At 40.3% G+C, this 15,652-nt stretch overlaps 2 protein-coding genes across 8 annotated transcripts in view; one reads left to right on the forward strand and one right to left on the reverse strand.

The window, feature by feature from the left end:
* The window catches only part of Skeletor (DM13 and DOMON_DOH domain-containing protein skeletor), a 25,756-nt gene extending 15,488 nt beyond the window's left edge, over positions 1–10,268 (forward strand). Inside the window, exons 7-14 of one of the 4 annotated variants that reach the window (XM_033350034.2) lie at positions 4,250–4,349; positions 5,194–5,378; positions 5,501–5,809; positions 6,229–6,397; positions 6,835–7,028; positions 7,115–7,339; positions 7,696–8,115; positions 8,161–10,268. In XM_033350034.2, coding sequence (XP_033205925.2) covers positions 4,250–4,349; positions 5,194–5,378; positions 5,501–5,809; positions 6,229–6,397; positions 6,835–7,028; positions 7,115–7,339; positions 7,696–8,115; positions 8,161–9,648 — 3,090 coding nt within the window. In that variant the 3' untranslated portion in view covers positions 9,649–10,268. Of the gene's footprint in view, positions 1–232; positions 3,969–4,249; positions 4,350–5,193; positions 5,379–5,500; positions 5,810–6,228; positions 6,398–6,834; positions 7,029–7,114; positions 7,340–7,695; positions 8,116–8,160 lie in introns of those variants that run through there. The other 3 variants (XM_033350029.2, XM_033350031.2, XM_033350033.2) reach the window with 3 other exon arrangements.
* Positions 1–15,452, reverse strand: part of LOC117166241 (DDB1- and CUL4-associated factor 10 homolog) — a 24,676-nt gene extending 9,224 nt beyond the window's left edge. For 2 of the 4 annotated variants that reach the window (XM_076624737.1, XM_076624735.1), the window contains exons 1-6: positions 15,225–15,452; positions 15,034–15,147; positions 14,578–14,947; positions 14,287–14,502; positions 11,180–14,207; positions 11,031–11,099 (exon numbers count right to left, since the gene is read on the reverse strand). In XM_076624737.1, coding sequence (XP_076480852.1) covers positions 13,086–14,207; positions 14,287–14,502; positions 14,578–14,947; positions 15,034–15,147; positions 15,225–15,424 — 2,022 coding nt within the window. In that variant the 5' untranslated portion in view covers positions 15,425–15,452 and the 3' untranslated portion in view covers positions 11,031–11,099; positions 11,180–13,085. Of the gene's footprint in view, positions 1–11,030; positions 11,105–11,179; positions 14,208–14,286; positions 14,503–14,577; positions 14,948–15,033; positions 15,148–15,224 lie in introns of all 4 variants that reach the window. The other 2 variants (XM_033350039.2, XM_076624734.1) reach the window with 1 other exon arrangement.
* Between the last annotated feature and the right edge of the window lie 200 nt (positions 15,453–15,652).

Here is a 15,652-nt window from a genome sequence, read left to right on the forward strand (position 1 = left end):
TGCCAACGTAGAGAATTTCTAGCGTTTAGTCGGTGTTTCAATGTGTTCGGTTCTCAGTGGCGTAGAATTTTTATCGTACGAAGAACGCGTTAAACGCGTTTCAGTACCGCTGCTTCTTATTCAAAACGAAACGATATGAAACGAATCATTGAGACGCCGATAGACCTAGAAAGAAAATATCTTCTCTCGCAAGACCTATGCATAACATTCTGTCTCTGTCCTTGTGTTGCAGAACGTGCATCGCGGAGGGCAGGGACAGACGCTCGGTCTGACAAATCTGTACGAGCTGGCTACTTCGGCGTCGTCGTCGTCACCGGCTTCTCCGTCTCCTTCTCCTTCCCTCGCGAGCGCGTTGCTTACTCAGCAGCAATACCAACAACCGACAACCTACCGGCCGATCCTCCGCCGAGAAGACCAGGTCCAAGTGGTCCAGGCGATCGACTATCGAATACCAAAGAGCTTGCAGACCCAAGAACCACTCGCGCAGCAGCTTCACCGGCATCAATCCGCCTCTTATCCGACACCGGTCGGAAGATCGACCGCGATTGTTCAGTACGGCGACGACGTCACGAATCTAGACGATGCCACGTATCAGGAACAGTATAGATCCGCTAACGGTCAGCCTTCTGTCGAAACGGTCGCAACTCAGCCTGTAATACGATCGAGATCGCGTAGCCAACCAACTAGCGAGCCCCAGCCAAATTCTTACTCGAGATTTTTACAATTCCAAGGTGACAGACGAGTAGACTCTTTCGTTCGTTATTGATGGATATTTAAAGGTATTATAAAACTGCGTTCTCCTTGAAGATACAACGAGGAACTTGTTATCGATGATCCATGTTTCTTGAAGAAGTTGCTGGTTATTGTCTCTCGGTAACTGTTCGCGTTTTCGTTGCCATTAACGAATGCTGCTGCTGTCTGTGTTTCATCTGTGTCCGTACGGCAAAGCCGCGTTTACATCAGACGACTACTGAAGTGACTCGATTTCAACTGGATCGACATTGCGTTTACATCGACTCAATCGTTCGACCAAAAGTTGCTTCATGTAAACGAGGTTTAAGGATGGAAGAAAAATAAGAGACAGAAAGAAAGATTCCATCGGTACACGGCTTGTCCATTGTTTCACAACGAGTTTACTCGTGAACAACTTGTAGCAAGGAACAAATATCGCTTCACAATCGAGACAAATTATGTTGCTTCAATGTAGACAAAATGTTGATACGTGTTGAGTACTGTTTGGAACAAGCAACAACAAGGGGCAACGAAAGTTGTTGCTTCAACGAGGACGCAGTTTAACTCGTTTGGCGACGTCCGCTGCTCTCGGACAGCTCGAAGATTCCTTGTGCGGGGACGTTTGTTTCCCATCGAAGGGAGATCAGTTTCTTCGCAATAGAAATCCTCGAATTGTCTTCGATTCCTTAGTCGATTAGTCGTTCAACTCGAAGAAGCTCCGATCAACAGCATTCGATCCAAGATACACTTGGTCCAGCTTGCATCGTAAACTCGTACCTTCCTAAGAGCTAAGACAAGAGGATAGCGAATGATTTATCGCGGTAACGGTAAACCAATGGTAAATCAGACTGCCTAACAGAACTCGGTCAAACTCGCGTTTCGACAAATTAGCGAAAGTTCCGTAAGCTGGCCACCAAGCGTTTACCGACGATCATTCGTTTCGTTTCACCGTGGAAACCTCAGGTGGCACAGCTGGGATAATATTAGCCGGAGGCTCATTCGTAAAGTTTCACAGTCGCGTACAACCACTTTGGCGAAGTTTCACACGAGAGAGCAGGAGAAGAGGGGCACAGGACGATGACTCTAGCTTCTTTATTTATTTAACAACACGCGCCGGCAATGTATTAGACGAGGAATCTCTGAACATCGGTTTACACTTTGTACAGCCGCTTGTAGTAACGTATACACGCGCTTGTAAATCGTACACATTCGCAGACACTTGCACAGACGGAAACATCTTGCATACGAGCGAAACGCTTAAGTGCAGAGTGAATCGTATCGAAGCGCAATTAGACATACTTTTATTAGCGTATTTTTGCTTATAATACCTTATAATACCTTAACAGTTCGGCAAATTCAACGAAATCCGCGCAAAGTACCTATTTGTTTTCGGTTTCATCAGCTGCTTGTACGTGCCGTTTTAAGATAAAGAAATAAAAGTCAGGTGGAAGTAGGAATTTTTTACCTTGATCAAAGATCATAAAGAAAATACCTGATAAGTACGTCTTTCGTCGATTTTTTAAATTTTAACGTCACTATATAACTAAGAAGAAGTATTTAACAAAAAGGGTTTGTTAGATGCAGAGATGTACTTTGTGAAAAATAGCTGATAGACTAACACGTGTTCTTATCTCGTAAACAAATATGACAAAAGAGTGCGAACTTTTCCATGTCGCATACCTGTACACAGAGACGTAAGTTCGTAACACTTACGGTGTGAATGGCTGGCATCCACCAGACTTATCCATAATTGAATCATTTTCTAAAATTTGTTAAATATCCGTGTCAAGGCACTTGATCGATGCTCATCTTGTATAAAGCGGCTAAATTAATCAACGGCTCGATTGTCACGGGCTAAACTGTTAAGGGGTTAATTTAGTATTATTTTTACATGAAGACTACGTTCCAAGAGAATAATATCAGATTTTTCAAAGTTACACATCGTTTCATAAGACGAACAAAGAGAAAACTTTTCTAAATTTCTCGCTCGTTGATGAAAAATAAATTTACCTTGTGTGGGAGTAACGTGATGAAGCATCTACGTAGGCGCAGACCATGTCCCACGGACACATACCTATGAGACACGGCTTTAATCTCTCGAATCCGCTTTAGAATTCTATTCTAAGAGACGTACGATCTCGCTCCCGTAGAAGTGGATGCGTCGCGTTCTCCTCGAACAATACGAGTCGCCATAATTCACGCTTTGCTGTCTCCCTTCCGAGTTCGTATGAAACATGTGTCGATATTAGTGACACTTGGATATCGGTTTGTCTCTCGGCTCATCTGCGTGCGCTACACGAACACATCGCGTAGAAGCGTGGAAACCATCGGAAGAAGATTCGCTATATTCGAGACTTGGAATAGACCTTCGAGGCTACGAATCCTTATCGACAGCCTTAACCCTTTCGTGCGTTGCGTGTAACACCGTAAGAACGATGAAAGAATAAAAAGCAGAGATGGGTCGCTAGAAACCTTGAAAACCCCTCGAAATTCGAAACCATGTGCCATTTTCCGTGATTCGAAACTCTCAAAACCCAGGTAAACGATAATTCGCCTAAATAACTTGTGAAACAGTTTCTGATAACAGTTTCTCGAGAAGACTCTTTAAGACTTTTATTTCCTGCAAGTAAGATAGGCAAGATAGATATTTCTTAGGAAAAAATGAGAAAAGATAAATATTCCGGGTTACAAGAGTTTCGCGTTTCGAGAGTTTCGAGACCTCGCAGAGTTTCGGATCCGAATCACGCGGATCTAGAAATCAGGTTTCGGTCCATCTCTAATAAAAAATATTAGCGATAAGATATAAGTTTGCGAATGAATGGCATGTTTGGATTGTACAATAAGTTTGTTCGTCGTGGTTAAAGACCATCGATTTAGAGTATAAGTATTAAGAAGAAGAGATATTATTTTTGTAAAAGCCGAGCGTGTAAGGACAGAGAACGATGGTTATTCGACTGTGATACAAGGGTTAATTATTTTTATCTTCGCGGTCCGAGAGGAGGCGCGCGTTATTCCAAGAGACGGAGGACATATCGCTCGGAAATAAAACTGAGGAAATCCCCTTCCTACCTAGGCCAGTTCTTCTTTATAAGTACAGAAGCTTATATCGCGCATATGCCTATTTACCAGATATAGATTATATTTACACGCACCGAATGATATTACTTTTCTATCAATCTTTTTTTGTACGTTTTTACTTGAGATTAATGCGAATAAACGTATTACTTTCTTGACAATCGAATCAGTTCCTTGCCTTACTCCTCAAGAGTTGTCTTTAACTCGAACTTTTAATTTCTCTCTTCGTCTGACATCGATAAATTTCTTCTTTCGCTTTCGCATTTATCACTGGACGACGTCGTCTGTCGAGTTCTAACGTCTTGCCGAGAGAAAAAGTGGCTTCGAGTTTCAAGGGTTTGCGACAACGAGATTCACGATCGACCGGTTACGGTAAATCGCGAGAGATGCAAGGGAATCGATGTTGTAAAACGATGGTAAACGGTTTGTCGTTTGATTTCAGTCGAAACTGAACTGCGAAGTGCTGGAGGACAAGCTGGCTTTTGAGGTGCGATGGGCCGTGGCCGGAGACAGCATAGTCGCCCAACTCGTTGGAAAACTTGGTGAGTATATATTCCCGAGCTGTCCGCGCGTAGGTCTCACAAAAGAACAAAACTTCTATCGCATTTATTGAAAGCAGCGTGAATTTACATACCAACCGAAGATCCGGCCCAACTTTTAATTAACAATACTTCGCACACCTATCTCGTCTCACTCGGCCATAGCTCGTCACCGGTTCCGTTTAACAGATAAAATACTATTTCAATTTTCCGACGCGTTCCTGTCGTTGATAAAACACGGTACATATGTATTCACAGTCAGCGGATATATGTATGTACATATGTCGAACGAACGAGGTCGTTAAAATATAATTTTCCTCTTTGTCTGTGACACCGACTGTGCGCCCTATTTGCGCCCTTCGTCAAATCTAACCGCTCTTGCGGAAAAAGAGACCACGAAAAATTGCGTTTCACACTCTAATTAACGCCTGGTCGCGGTTTAAACGGGCCGTTCGGTAAATTAGGAACCACCCTACCGAACTAGATCTCTTAATTTTTACGGGAAATAGATTTTACGAGATTACGAACGATGAAATTTTCCTGTTCGGTTCCACGGTCTTGGGCGCCCTTATTATAGCATCTTCGATTATACGAATTATTTGTTTGCCGACAAATTCGGAGAAACTGAATTCTACTGTACGTACACGTTCTGCGCATTTCCGAACGTTTCTCCCGATAAAAGCATAAAAGTTCGCAGTCCAATTCCGATAGATATACTCATTATAGGAATTCGTAATGATTGAAATTATCGTAGTTTGGATAATAGCTGCTCGGCATTCACTTGCTCGTACGAGCAAATAAACGTACTTGATTCTATTGCGATTTTAAAGACGTATCTTATCCTCAGACGATGGACAATACATGGCGTTCGGATTATCAGCGAATCCGGAAAGAAGCTTAATGGTCGGCGGAGATGTCGTGGTCGCCTGGGTCGATAAGCAAACCCTTCAAGGCTACGCTGTCGATTACTTTTTGGATGCTAAATCTCAATGTTCCGGAAGACGAGGCAGCTGTCCAGACACACGCATACAGGTTAATTACTTCTAACTTTACGCCCATCTAATATCATCTATCTTGTTGCCATCGTGCAGTTAGAACGGTCGAATGTCGTGTGGTTTACATTGAATTTACCCGGCCGAATCGGCGCTTTGCAGGAGAACACGAATTCTATTCGATTGTTGAACGCGGCACTGGTGGACGGATATAGCATTGTCACGTATCAGAGACCACTGAAGACGAACGATGAACTGGACCATCAAATCCTGACAAACGGATCGCAGGCGATCATCTGGGCCATCGGCCCACTAAACGAGAGGCAAGAGGTCAGCTTTCACTCCGACTATCTGAAAACCGATCGTTTCATCGATTTCGGTAGACCACCGGTTTGGAATTGTCCCGTTCCAGATCACGAGCATTCTCAGGTATTCGCGGACAGCACCGATGCCAGGGACAGTGACAATCAGGTATTTTATCATTTATGGCAAAGCCAGGATTATTTGAGTCAGCCAAACTTCGACATATCGGCCCTGTTACGTTCTCTGAATCATTTTAAATCCACTTGTGTTCTTTTTTATTGTTCGCCAGTTTTTTTAAGCTTGAGGAGAAATGTAAGAATCGTTGCTGATATGCATGATTTGTGATCTTAAGTATACGGTAAAGCGTTTCTTGACACGTTAAATATATTTGTGATTATTATAAAAAAGTAAAATATTGCGACGTAAAAAAAAGCGAAAATAATACGGTAACAGAGTTGAAATTCAACGTTAAACTTGGCATGAAATAATTAACGAGACTCTGATAACTCAAACTTGTCTGATTGAAGATGAGATATCGTAAGATTACTAATATTCGAATGGCTGATGAATGTGATTTTGCGAAATAGCAACTAGTTGCAACTACGAGAAGACCTCAACGTGTAGCAACCCCTGCACCGGCGGCTAAGGACGATGCTTGGGAAATTCCAGCCATTCAATGTTACGAACCCGAAGACGGAGTATTGTATGCCCAGATGGGACCTACTGGAGGAAAGCACGGCTATCCTGCTATTACTGGTATGAAACAGAACTTATTGTTATCGAAAAATGAAAACATTAGTAAAAGTTTTATCAAGGCAAAGAGATAAAGTTTATTTTGTAATAAGCAGATACGACGAAATCGATATAACGTAACTCTACTATCTGTACTCTGTGCACTTTGCAGCCTCAAATTTCTCATAAATACACAAACCCAATACGACAAATTCAAATAGAAATACTCGATCTTGGTATAATAAATAATATTTTAATTCCTTCAAATTTTAGAAGAATTTTATAGCGCGACGAAGAAGGTATTAAGCAAATCCTTGAAACTTGTCTTCATAACGTTAAGAAAACAGGATTCGATAATGTAAATTGATTGAAGAAAACATTGCGGAGTTAGTAGGTTAATGATAGAAATCGCAAATTGACAGACAGTCTGTAAACTCGTATATGGTGCTCATTTGTCTCAGGTCACGTTGGTTGGGGAATTTCGTGGTATATAAATGGCCTGCTAATTCCGGAGATCAACGTGGTACGTGGAAAAAAATACACTTTCGTAGTGGAAGGTGGGGAAAATGCCGATACTCCGGCTCGTTATCATCCCTTTTACATTACCGATGACCCCGTTGGTGGATACCAACACAAGACACCCGAGGAGAAAGCCGTAAGCAAACTTTCTATTTTCTCTTTCATGAAATTGATAACTCGGTTGACGAATTGAATACGAAAGTGCTGTTTCTTGGCAAACAGAAAGTGAAAATATTTGCCGGCGCTCAACGTCAACGTGGAGTATATCGACCAACGGGTGTCGGACGTCTATGCAACTGGGTGCCAGATCAGAATCAACCCCTAGCGGACGAATTCTCGTCGTTCGGCGCTTATCAGCGTACGCTGACTTTGGAATGCGATCATGGTGAACCAGGTTTTGTAGAATGGGTCCCGGATGAGAACACGCCTGATACTGTGTACTATCAGGTAAGTGAACGCAAACTGTTGCATTGACAGTTAGACGAATTCGCCTCTTGCACAATAATATCGTAATGGTATCAGTAAATCGACAAGTGATAAATACAGCAGGTTATAGATTTCTCTTTTATAGTTTTACAATTTTACAACGAATAGGACAATTTCTAAAATTTACTTCTTTCGTTTGTTTTATTATCATGCTCGCTATGATTATGCAGAAAAATCTATTGGTACCAATAATTTGTAACTATTAATTCGTAAAATTTCATCGATGATATTAATTCAATTGCGCAAGAGAGATCAAGTAAGTTTATTCGAAGGACACATTAGATCCTGCACTCATTCGATTATCGACAAATATTCAGTGTTTCACACATCGCTATCTGGGATGGAAGATAAACGTTCATGACAGTTGTGACGCCGGAGAAGCCGCTGGCAGCGAGAACCACGAGGTCTACGTGGACCCGAAGAATCAGCGACCGAGCGGGGATCTCGAAAACAGCCACAGCATCCGCGTGTTGAGCAAGGTAACACCAACGGCGGAGTTCCTCCGGCAGCCTCAACATTCTCATCATCCTCATAGCGAACACGGGCTTCGTTATTCTTATCATCCAGCGACTAACCCTGACAAGCTAAGCACATCATACACGCAGTTACTAACGACCGCTAACAACAACAATTACGTGCGCTTGAAATCATCGCCGTCGTACGAGGAGCCATACACCTTGAGACCTTCGTACAACACGCCGGGCCACGATGCTGTGCCGCATCGTCACGAGGTACGCGTGAAGGAAACGCATCACGTGCACCTCGACGGGGATCTCATGCAGCAGCATCACAATCATCACTATAATCATCACCACCAGCTCGCACCGATCTATCGCGAACAATCGATGGGAGTCACCAGACTGACCTCCTCCTACCCTGGCCGACAGCAAATCATGGAGATCCAACCGGAACTCCTTCGGCAACCCTCTAACCAGCAATTGTCTAACCTCGTTGCAGATAATCCACGACCACTGAGCCATGGGATGAAATACACATATCCGGCTACCGCCAGCCCACAGATCCCATATTCCAGGCCGGTGTCTCACCATTACGCGCCCAATTACCATCATCTTTATCACCCGCCCCTCCCCGATCATTATCATCATCACCAACCGGACCAGAGGACTCAACTGATGTTCGTCAAGAGACCGATGTTGACACGTCGACCGATGTTGCAGACGATGCCCCAGCCCACCCTTCCTCTACCCTCGAGATCGGTCTTCATGGAACGAAAGAAGACAGTTTACAGACCGTCCTCGTCCAATTACGGAAAACGAACAGCGGAAAGACAGTCTCAAGGAAACGATAACACACAGATCGCGAAGCTCAAGAAAATCGATTCGAAGCAACATCGAACGAAACTAGAGACCAAAGTATCCAGCTTGGACATACCCAATATATTCGTCACTCCGATAAAGCCGGCGAGAAACACGGGGTTCAATCCAGACTCGATAGTAATCGAAAGTGGCTTCAAACCGATCATAAGAAATATCGAGAAAGCTACAGACGTGGCTCAAAAGAGAGTCTCCGAGAAAGTGGAGCAAGAAGAAGACGTCCGTCTTCGGGAAACTTTGAACCATAAAGCAGTCGATAACTTCGAGCCAGTTTTCATACCTTCGCCACCAGTTCCGACAGTTGCAACCGTTAAAAAATCGAAGAAAAAATCTACGAACGCGAAACCGCGTCCTAGTGACGCGAATGACATGGAAATGGCTGCTGACAGAATGAACGCTTATTATTTGCCGCCACTTCCCGGACAATTCCCGAACAATCCGCCACCTTCGCCCTCGCCTTCGTCCGAAGTGCTAATTACGTTTGATGGCAAAATGTTGAAGGATTCCAGCTTGGTCAGATCTATTTCTGGAATCGGGGAACACTCTAAAAGTAAGCTATCCTCGGACGTTCTGAGCAGAACGCCACAATTTGGAAGATTTAAAGGGGAATTACCACCGCCAATTCCTGGAGAAGTTCGATCGGATCAATCTCAACTTGAAAAGCATCGTCTTCCAGCAGGTTTGCCCGAGGCGAGAACAACGAAGAACACGAAACTAACACTCGTCGAAAGATCAAAAAGATCTCCGCACGAAGGACATGTACACGTTACGGATTTTCAAACGAATAGCTCTGAAACGAGTCACCGTGAACATCACGATCTCCACGATCATCGTAGTCATGGAAATATGATGTCTAAATTTGTCAACGCGGGTCAAATGATCATTGCTAATTTAGGGTACATATTTTTGGGCGTGATAGCTTATCACGTTATTTGATAAAGTTGCTTTCCGAATGAATAATACTTCCGCAGGTACTCAATCGTTTGAAATACATTGGAAATAGAATAGAAGGCGCTAATTATATCTGTAAATTACTTGAAATGGTTAGTTGACTGAATCATAGCTGACACATCATTACTTTTGTCGCATTCTTTTGATTCAGGAAGACTAATATACTGAATGCGCGTAATGTACATGACTTCGCTGATATTGACGATGTAATCGACATGATAACACGGGAGAGGAATATAACTAACCACGAGATAATGATCTTTTATTTATTCAGCTATTTATTAACGAATTATTGTCCCTTATCGTACGAGATAGAACGTCTAACCATTAATACAGTACCAAACCATCTGTACCAGTTATCGAATAAATTAGCTATTAGTTAATACCGTTCGCCAGATCTCCAGTTTCATAGCAAGAACTTAATACCTTGATTATTTAAAGGGACAGAAGTTAACACTTTCAACTGTTAAGGTGCAAGAAGGAATAATAAATAGATTTTATTATTCTACGTGCTATGACAGCGGTTTGTTGTATCTTAAGGTATATTATATATTTGTACATAAGTTAAATTAATTGTTAATAAAGAGATTGTGTAATGGATTAAATTTTCCTTCCACTGTCTCGATTTTAATCATCGAATTCCTTTCGATTCAAGGACAATGTGGAATTGACGTAAAAAACCTTCGCTAACTAGTAAACACATTCTCAGCGAAATACCAGTATCTACCTTTACAGGGATTTTTTTTTGTTAACGATGGGAGACTCGACCCAGGCCGACGAAAGACATTAAGCAACATTTTATTATATAGAAAAAGAAAACAAACAAATCTTACAAAATAATGAGCACATTAATAATTATACACGATCGTATAGTTATAATATGTATAAAGAGCGTGCAGGCCACGATCAGTCGGATTATTCGAAAATAATCGTCAAGTGGATACGCGATAAGCAAAAATACAATGTTATTCGTACATTTTTCCGATGAAAGGGAAGATTGTTGACAAACCTGCATTTGCACTCACAGTCTGCATATCATCAAAAATCCACATTTAAGTAACCATCAATGGCACGCGAAACAATTTGCCTTGTTTATCTTACAGTTCGCGGGCAAAACTCGAAAGAAATTAACCAGTGAATAATTCCCATAAAACTCGAAAGAAACTAACCAGTGAATAATCTCCAACATTGTTTTGTTGAAATTAATATGACCCTTAATTTCATGTATATATCCATTTGATTCTATGTCGAATTATATTTCAATTTATACTTATATTATAATTTATACTATATGTTCCAATTTTCATTAAACGAATTAAAATTTTCTCGTCAAAACATGAATATTACTACAGATATATCTAACTTACCAAAATTGACGAACTTCACGATTTCGAGCATTTACAGACTGCTTCTTCCAAACATTAGTTTGATTCGCTCTAACCTTAAAAGTAATACGACGCTTACGAACATGAACCATATCGTATTTGGTTATTACATTTATATTATTATTACATACCTAAGTTGACAATGTATTTACATATGTTACACGATTTCTTTTCTACTTAACAGTACGCACGTAAGATGCTCCATGGAACACAGAGTTTACAATAAAAGCGATATTCATTTCGATCCTACAATCGATTTAAATACGCTTGAACTTCGTATATGAATATATAGTCAAAGACATGGCTCAAATAAATTACAAATATTTGTTCATTACTACAATCCGTATATTCGCGTTTGCTTTGAAGCTATGAGAAACGCCATTTCTGTTTCTTTGTTTTTCTTCTTTACACAACTCGAAAATTAATCGAGCTGTTCATTATGGATTAAAGTTGTGTTGATTAACGGCGTGGTTTTCCTTTCAACGACAGTCGCGAGAAGGCCTCGTTTCTCTCGGTAAACAGCGACACCAATTTTAATAATCATCTCATGATTAGTTGAAATTTCGGGTACTTATTAATAGCCACGCAATACGCAGCTAAATAATTTAATACTAACGGTAACGCCAACGTTACATATTTAGCGTTGTATTTACGTATTTTAGCGAGGTTGATTTTCTTGCATAATAATTTCATTCTATAGTACATATTACCTCTTTTCCTCTCCTTAGATCCTAGATCACTATTGCCAATGATTCAGAAATTGATCGCAGACCGCAATCATTCCTTCGATTATTGCCAAACAAGACGTACAAATGCAAAATGTATATTCAGTTGCAAATGGCAATGCAATCGCCAATATTCTATGAAAGTGTGTAATATACAGATCAGTTGATGGAATGTTTTCTGCATTCTTGCTCCTACGTTTTCTCTGGCGATATAAAACGAAAAGTACTCTGCCGTGGACTTATTGAGATATTAAAATTTTTCAATAGAAATATACGTCTGTTAGTAAAAATACTATGTTTCAGTAATCACTTTTCTAAATATACAAGATGAATTAATTAATTTCATTGAACGGTACTTAAAATAACGTCATGACTGTTTCCTTTTTAAATCACTAGTGAGAGATAATTCCAATATAAAATAACTTATATTTGACCACGTTTATCGCGTTTCGAATAAAAAACGCTACGTGCAAATAATTAGCTTAAAACCCTTTGCGGACGAGTGTCGGCAAATAGACGCCCGAAGTTGATCACATTTCCGGACACTTATTTTGAGGTGTCTGACATACGTCTACTTTTCTGAGCGATAATCTTATGCGTATTTACGCATGGGTATTGTAGACTAAACAGTACTATGTTTTTGATGAAAGAAAATTATAGATCTTTGGGAATCCTATTTTCCATTTAACGTAAACTCGCGATGTAGGATGATCGTCGAGTCAAAACGAATTTCAGTCTTTCAATGGCATTACCAGACGAATCAACTAGCTTTTTTTATATTTTATATATTTTTTATAATATCTTATATACGATACCTAAAAGATCCAGAAAGGACATGTTCGATAGTGATAGTAATAATGATGAATATTATTTTAAACCTGACAGGATAGAAGACGATGACAGTACTTTAGACAATGGAAACGAACTCCGTTCAACAAGAAAGCAGCTCAGACGTTTCGATATTATTAGTGATAGTGACAGCGATGATGAACTAAATATTAAAGAAAATACAAGCCTCAACAATGAGTAACGCAAATGTTCAACGCGTATATTTTCTCAACTGCGCGCGCCAATACCTCTCGTCAACAAAGGGTTTCCTAACCTCAATCATATCTATAACAAAACACGCTAAAAAAATAAAATATATCAAAAACTGTATATTTAAAAAAATCTTCGTATTTCCCGATATTCACCTCGTTAAAAAGAAAGAAAACAAAAAGTGAAAAATAAAAAGAAGGAAATATAGACAAGTAATATATCTCATCAAGACGTTCTCTAGGCAGACTATAATGAAAAGTTGACATTAATTTTATTAAACTACAGGTTGATGCCAAACGATTCTTCCACTAAGACAACCTGACACAAGCAAACAATGCCTTGGAGAAAATTTTGTACAGACTACAATGCCAGAGTGACTAGTGTTTATCGCTATTTCGTTCAACTGTATAGACTCGTTATAGGGAGGTACACAGTTAGATAATTCCGAACAATTTTCAGAAAATCCTAGCAAACGTACTCCGTAACCAAACGGTGAACATATTAGTCGACCATCGGCAGAGAAACATAATTCTTTTATATAACCGGAACCAACGTTAGGTTCCTCTATGTAATGCGTTAATCTAGGAGTATTTTGATGGATCATACGGTTTCTCGGAATAGCGTACATTGTTTGCTGGCCTTGCCTATTCCGATTCTGAACCCTAATTCTATCACCGATAATAACGACAGTATTGTTACTCGATCTAGAAAGCCAATCCCTCTCTCTCCTAAGCCTAGCTTCCCTAATTGCTACATGTGCTTCCCACACGTCAGTCGTACTTACATGTAACTCTATATTACCGGTAGGAAAATTTTCGATTATATTGCGTGGTCTTAAGTAGTTAAGGTGAACACTTGATCTCGGCCTGTACTCCTGTCCTGATTCTCTTTCTTGATCACCAGAACCTTCTTCCAGTATGTTCTCATCAGCCGCATAAATGTCAGCGGCGTATATGTACCTATCCCCCTGTCTATTGTCTCTATCCGTGTTTGCACGAGAATCAGACGAACTTGAACTAGAACTAACTTCGATCGAGCCAAAATTCGCTCTTGTCGCATTTCTGTCCAAACGCGAATTCCTCGATTGCGACCGTGACGCTCTACGAGACACTGACTGCCAATTATTTCTCGGGGACCTAGCTGATTGCGCGTTATCTGAAAATCCAGCCGCGTTCGATCTCGTATCGGATGTAGTATGAACTACTCTCACGCGGTTGTTTGGACTTTCTATTAAAAAGGAAGATGTTATACCCGAGCGAGAAGGTTGAGGTTGTTGAAAATCCTCGAACTCTTCTACGGGCACTTCGTTAAACTGCGGTGCTGTCTCCTCTCCTTCTTTCGCCTGATCCGCTGTGCTGGATACATCACGCTCTTGTATGTCATGAATACAAGTCCACTGGAATATACAATCATCAATGAAATGTAAGAAATATATATGTAACCAAAGTCAATTGTGTAAGCTTCTTAATATCAACCTCTGACTTTTCTCCGTTACTGACATTCCTAGACAAAGCACACCATCCATGAGGGTGCACTTGCAAACTCGATATTATCTCAGCATCATCGCCAACAGGGAAATCGGTTAAAAATTCTACTCGGTTATGTGCACGAGAATGGGAAAAGAGATGCGTGAAACTTGCCACGTTTGGTATTGTAGTTTGAGACGATTGCATTAACCGATACATATTTGGCTAAAATAAAAATTAACTTGTATACAAAGTGTGTTAAATAAGATATGAAGATGTAGTACCAGAAATGAAACGCACTCTAAATCCTGCCAAGTCCTGAGTTAAAGTGCTTAATTTAAGGTTGTGTATAATGATGAGGTATCCAGAAGTAGTACTTATTAACATTTTATTGGCATCTGGACTAAGTCTAGTTCGCATCAGTCCGTTTGTATGGAACACACGCGTATAAAGAATACTATTTTCTGTGAAACTATTAATGTCCCAAGTATATATACTACCATCAAAACCACTGGTCAGTAATAAATTATCTTTGGGACTATACTCTATATTCTTCACCCAATTCGAATGACCTTGAAGAGTTCTTATTCTATTCTTTAAGTTTCTAGCATCCCAAAGAGCTACCGTACTATCATCTGAACATGTTGCAAACATACGTTGGTCCAAAAACCTATTGTAAAAAAAGTTATTCTTATCAGATATTTAGTGCTACAATAATTAACTTACATTATTTAAGAAAACAAGATCTACACATACCTAACACAATTAACACAATCGTTATGAGCATTATCAATCGCATGGATCAAGCTTCTCCTCAAAGGATCAAACATTAAAATACTTTTCTTCTCGCATGCCGCCAACAAAAGAGAGCTGTCATACAAAAAAAAGTATTATGTTATTATTGTATACAATATTTTTCATAGAACTAAAAGCATGGATGTACTTACCCATCTGGGGAATATTCAAGATTAAAAACTCCACCATGGGCAGCAGCTGCAGACAACGCATGATCCCAAGAAGTTACCGGTTGTATAGAGGAATAAAGAGTTTTATGAAAGTGATCAGCATGTCCCAAAGAGAACTGTACACCCAATTCGCGTTGCCTTAACCAAAGGCTACTTGCTTGTTTGGTTTTTATCCTGGGCATTTCAGCCAGGTGTAAATTTTACCAGCATCCAACTAAATATTTTTGGCAACTCAGAAAAGATCTAATACTCCGTAAACACGGCTTAAAGGCGCATAGTTCGAACTTTAACTTTACGGATTCGTTTTAAACCTTTCTTTTATCATACGATATAAATGATCGTCATTAGTATCGCCAGGAAAACGATTGATGAAAAGTTTTGATTTCTTCTCTAATAAAAAATACACCATC

Source organism: Bombus vancouverensis, chromosome 15, assembly GCF_051014615.1.
Source record: "Bombus vancouverensis nearcticus chromosome 15, iyBomVanc1_principal, whole genome shotgun sequence".
NCBI classification, from domain to species: domain Eukaryota; kingdom Metazoa; phylum Arthropoda; class Insecta; order Hymenoptera; family Apidae; genus Bombus; species Bombus vancouverensis.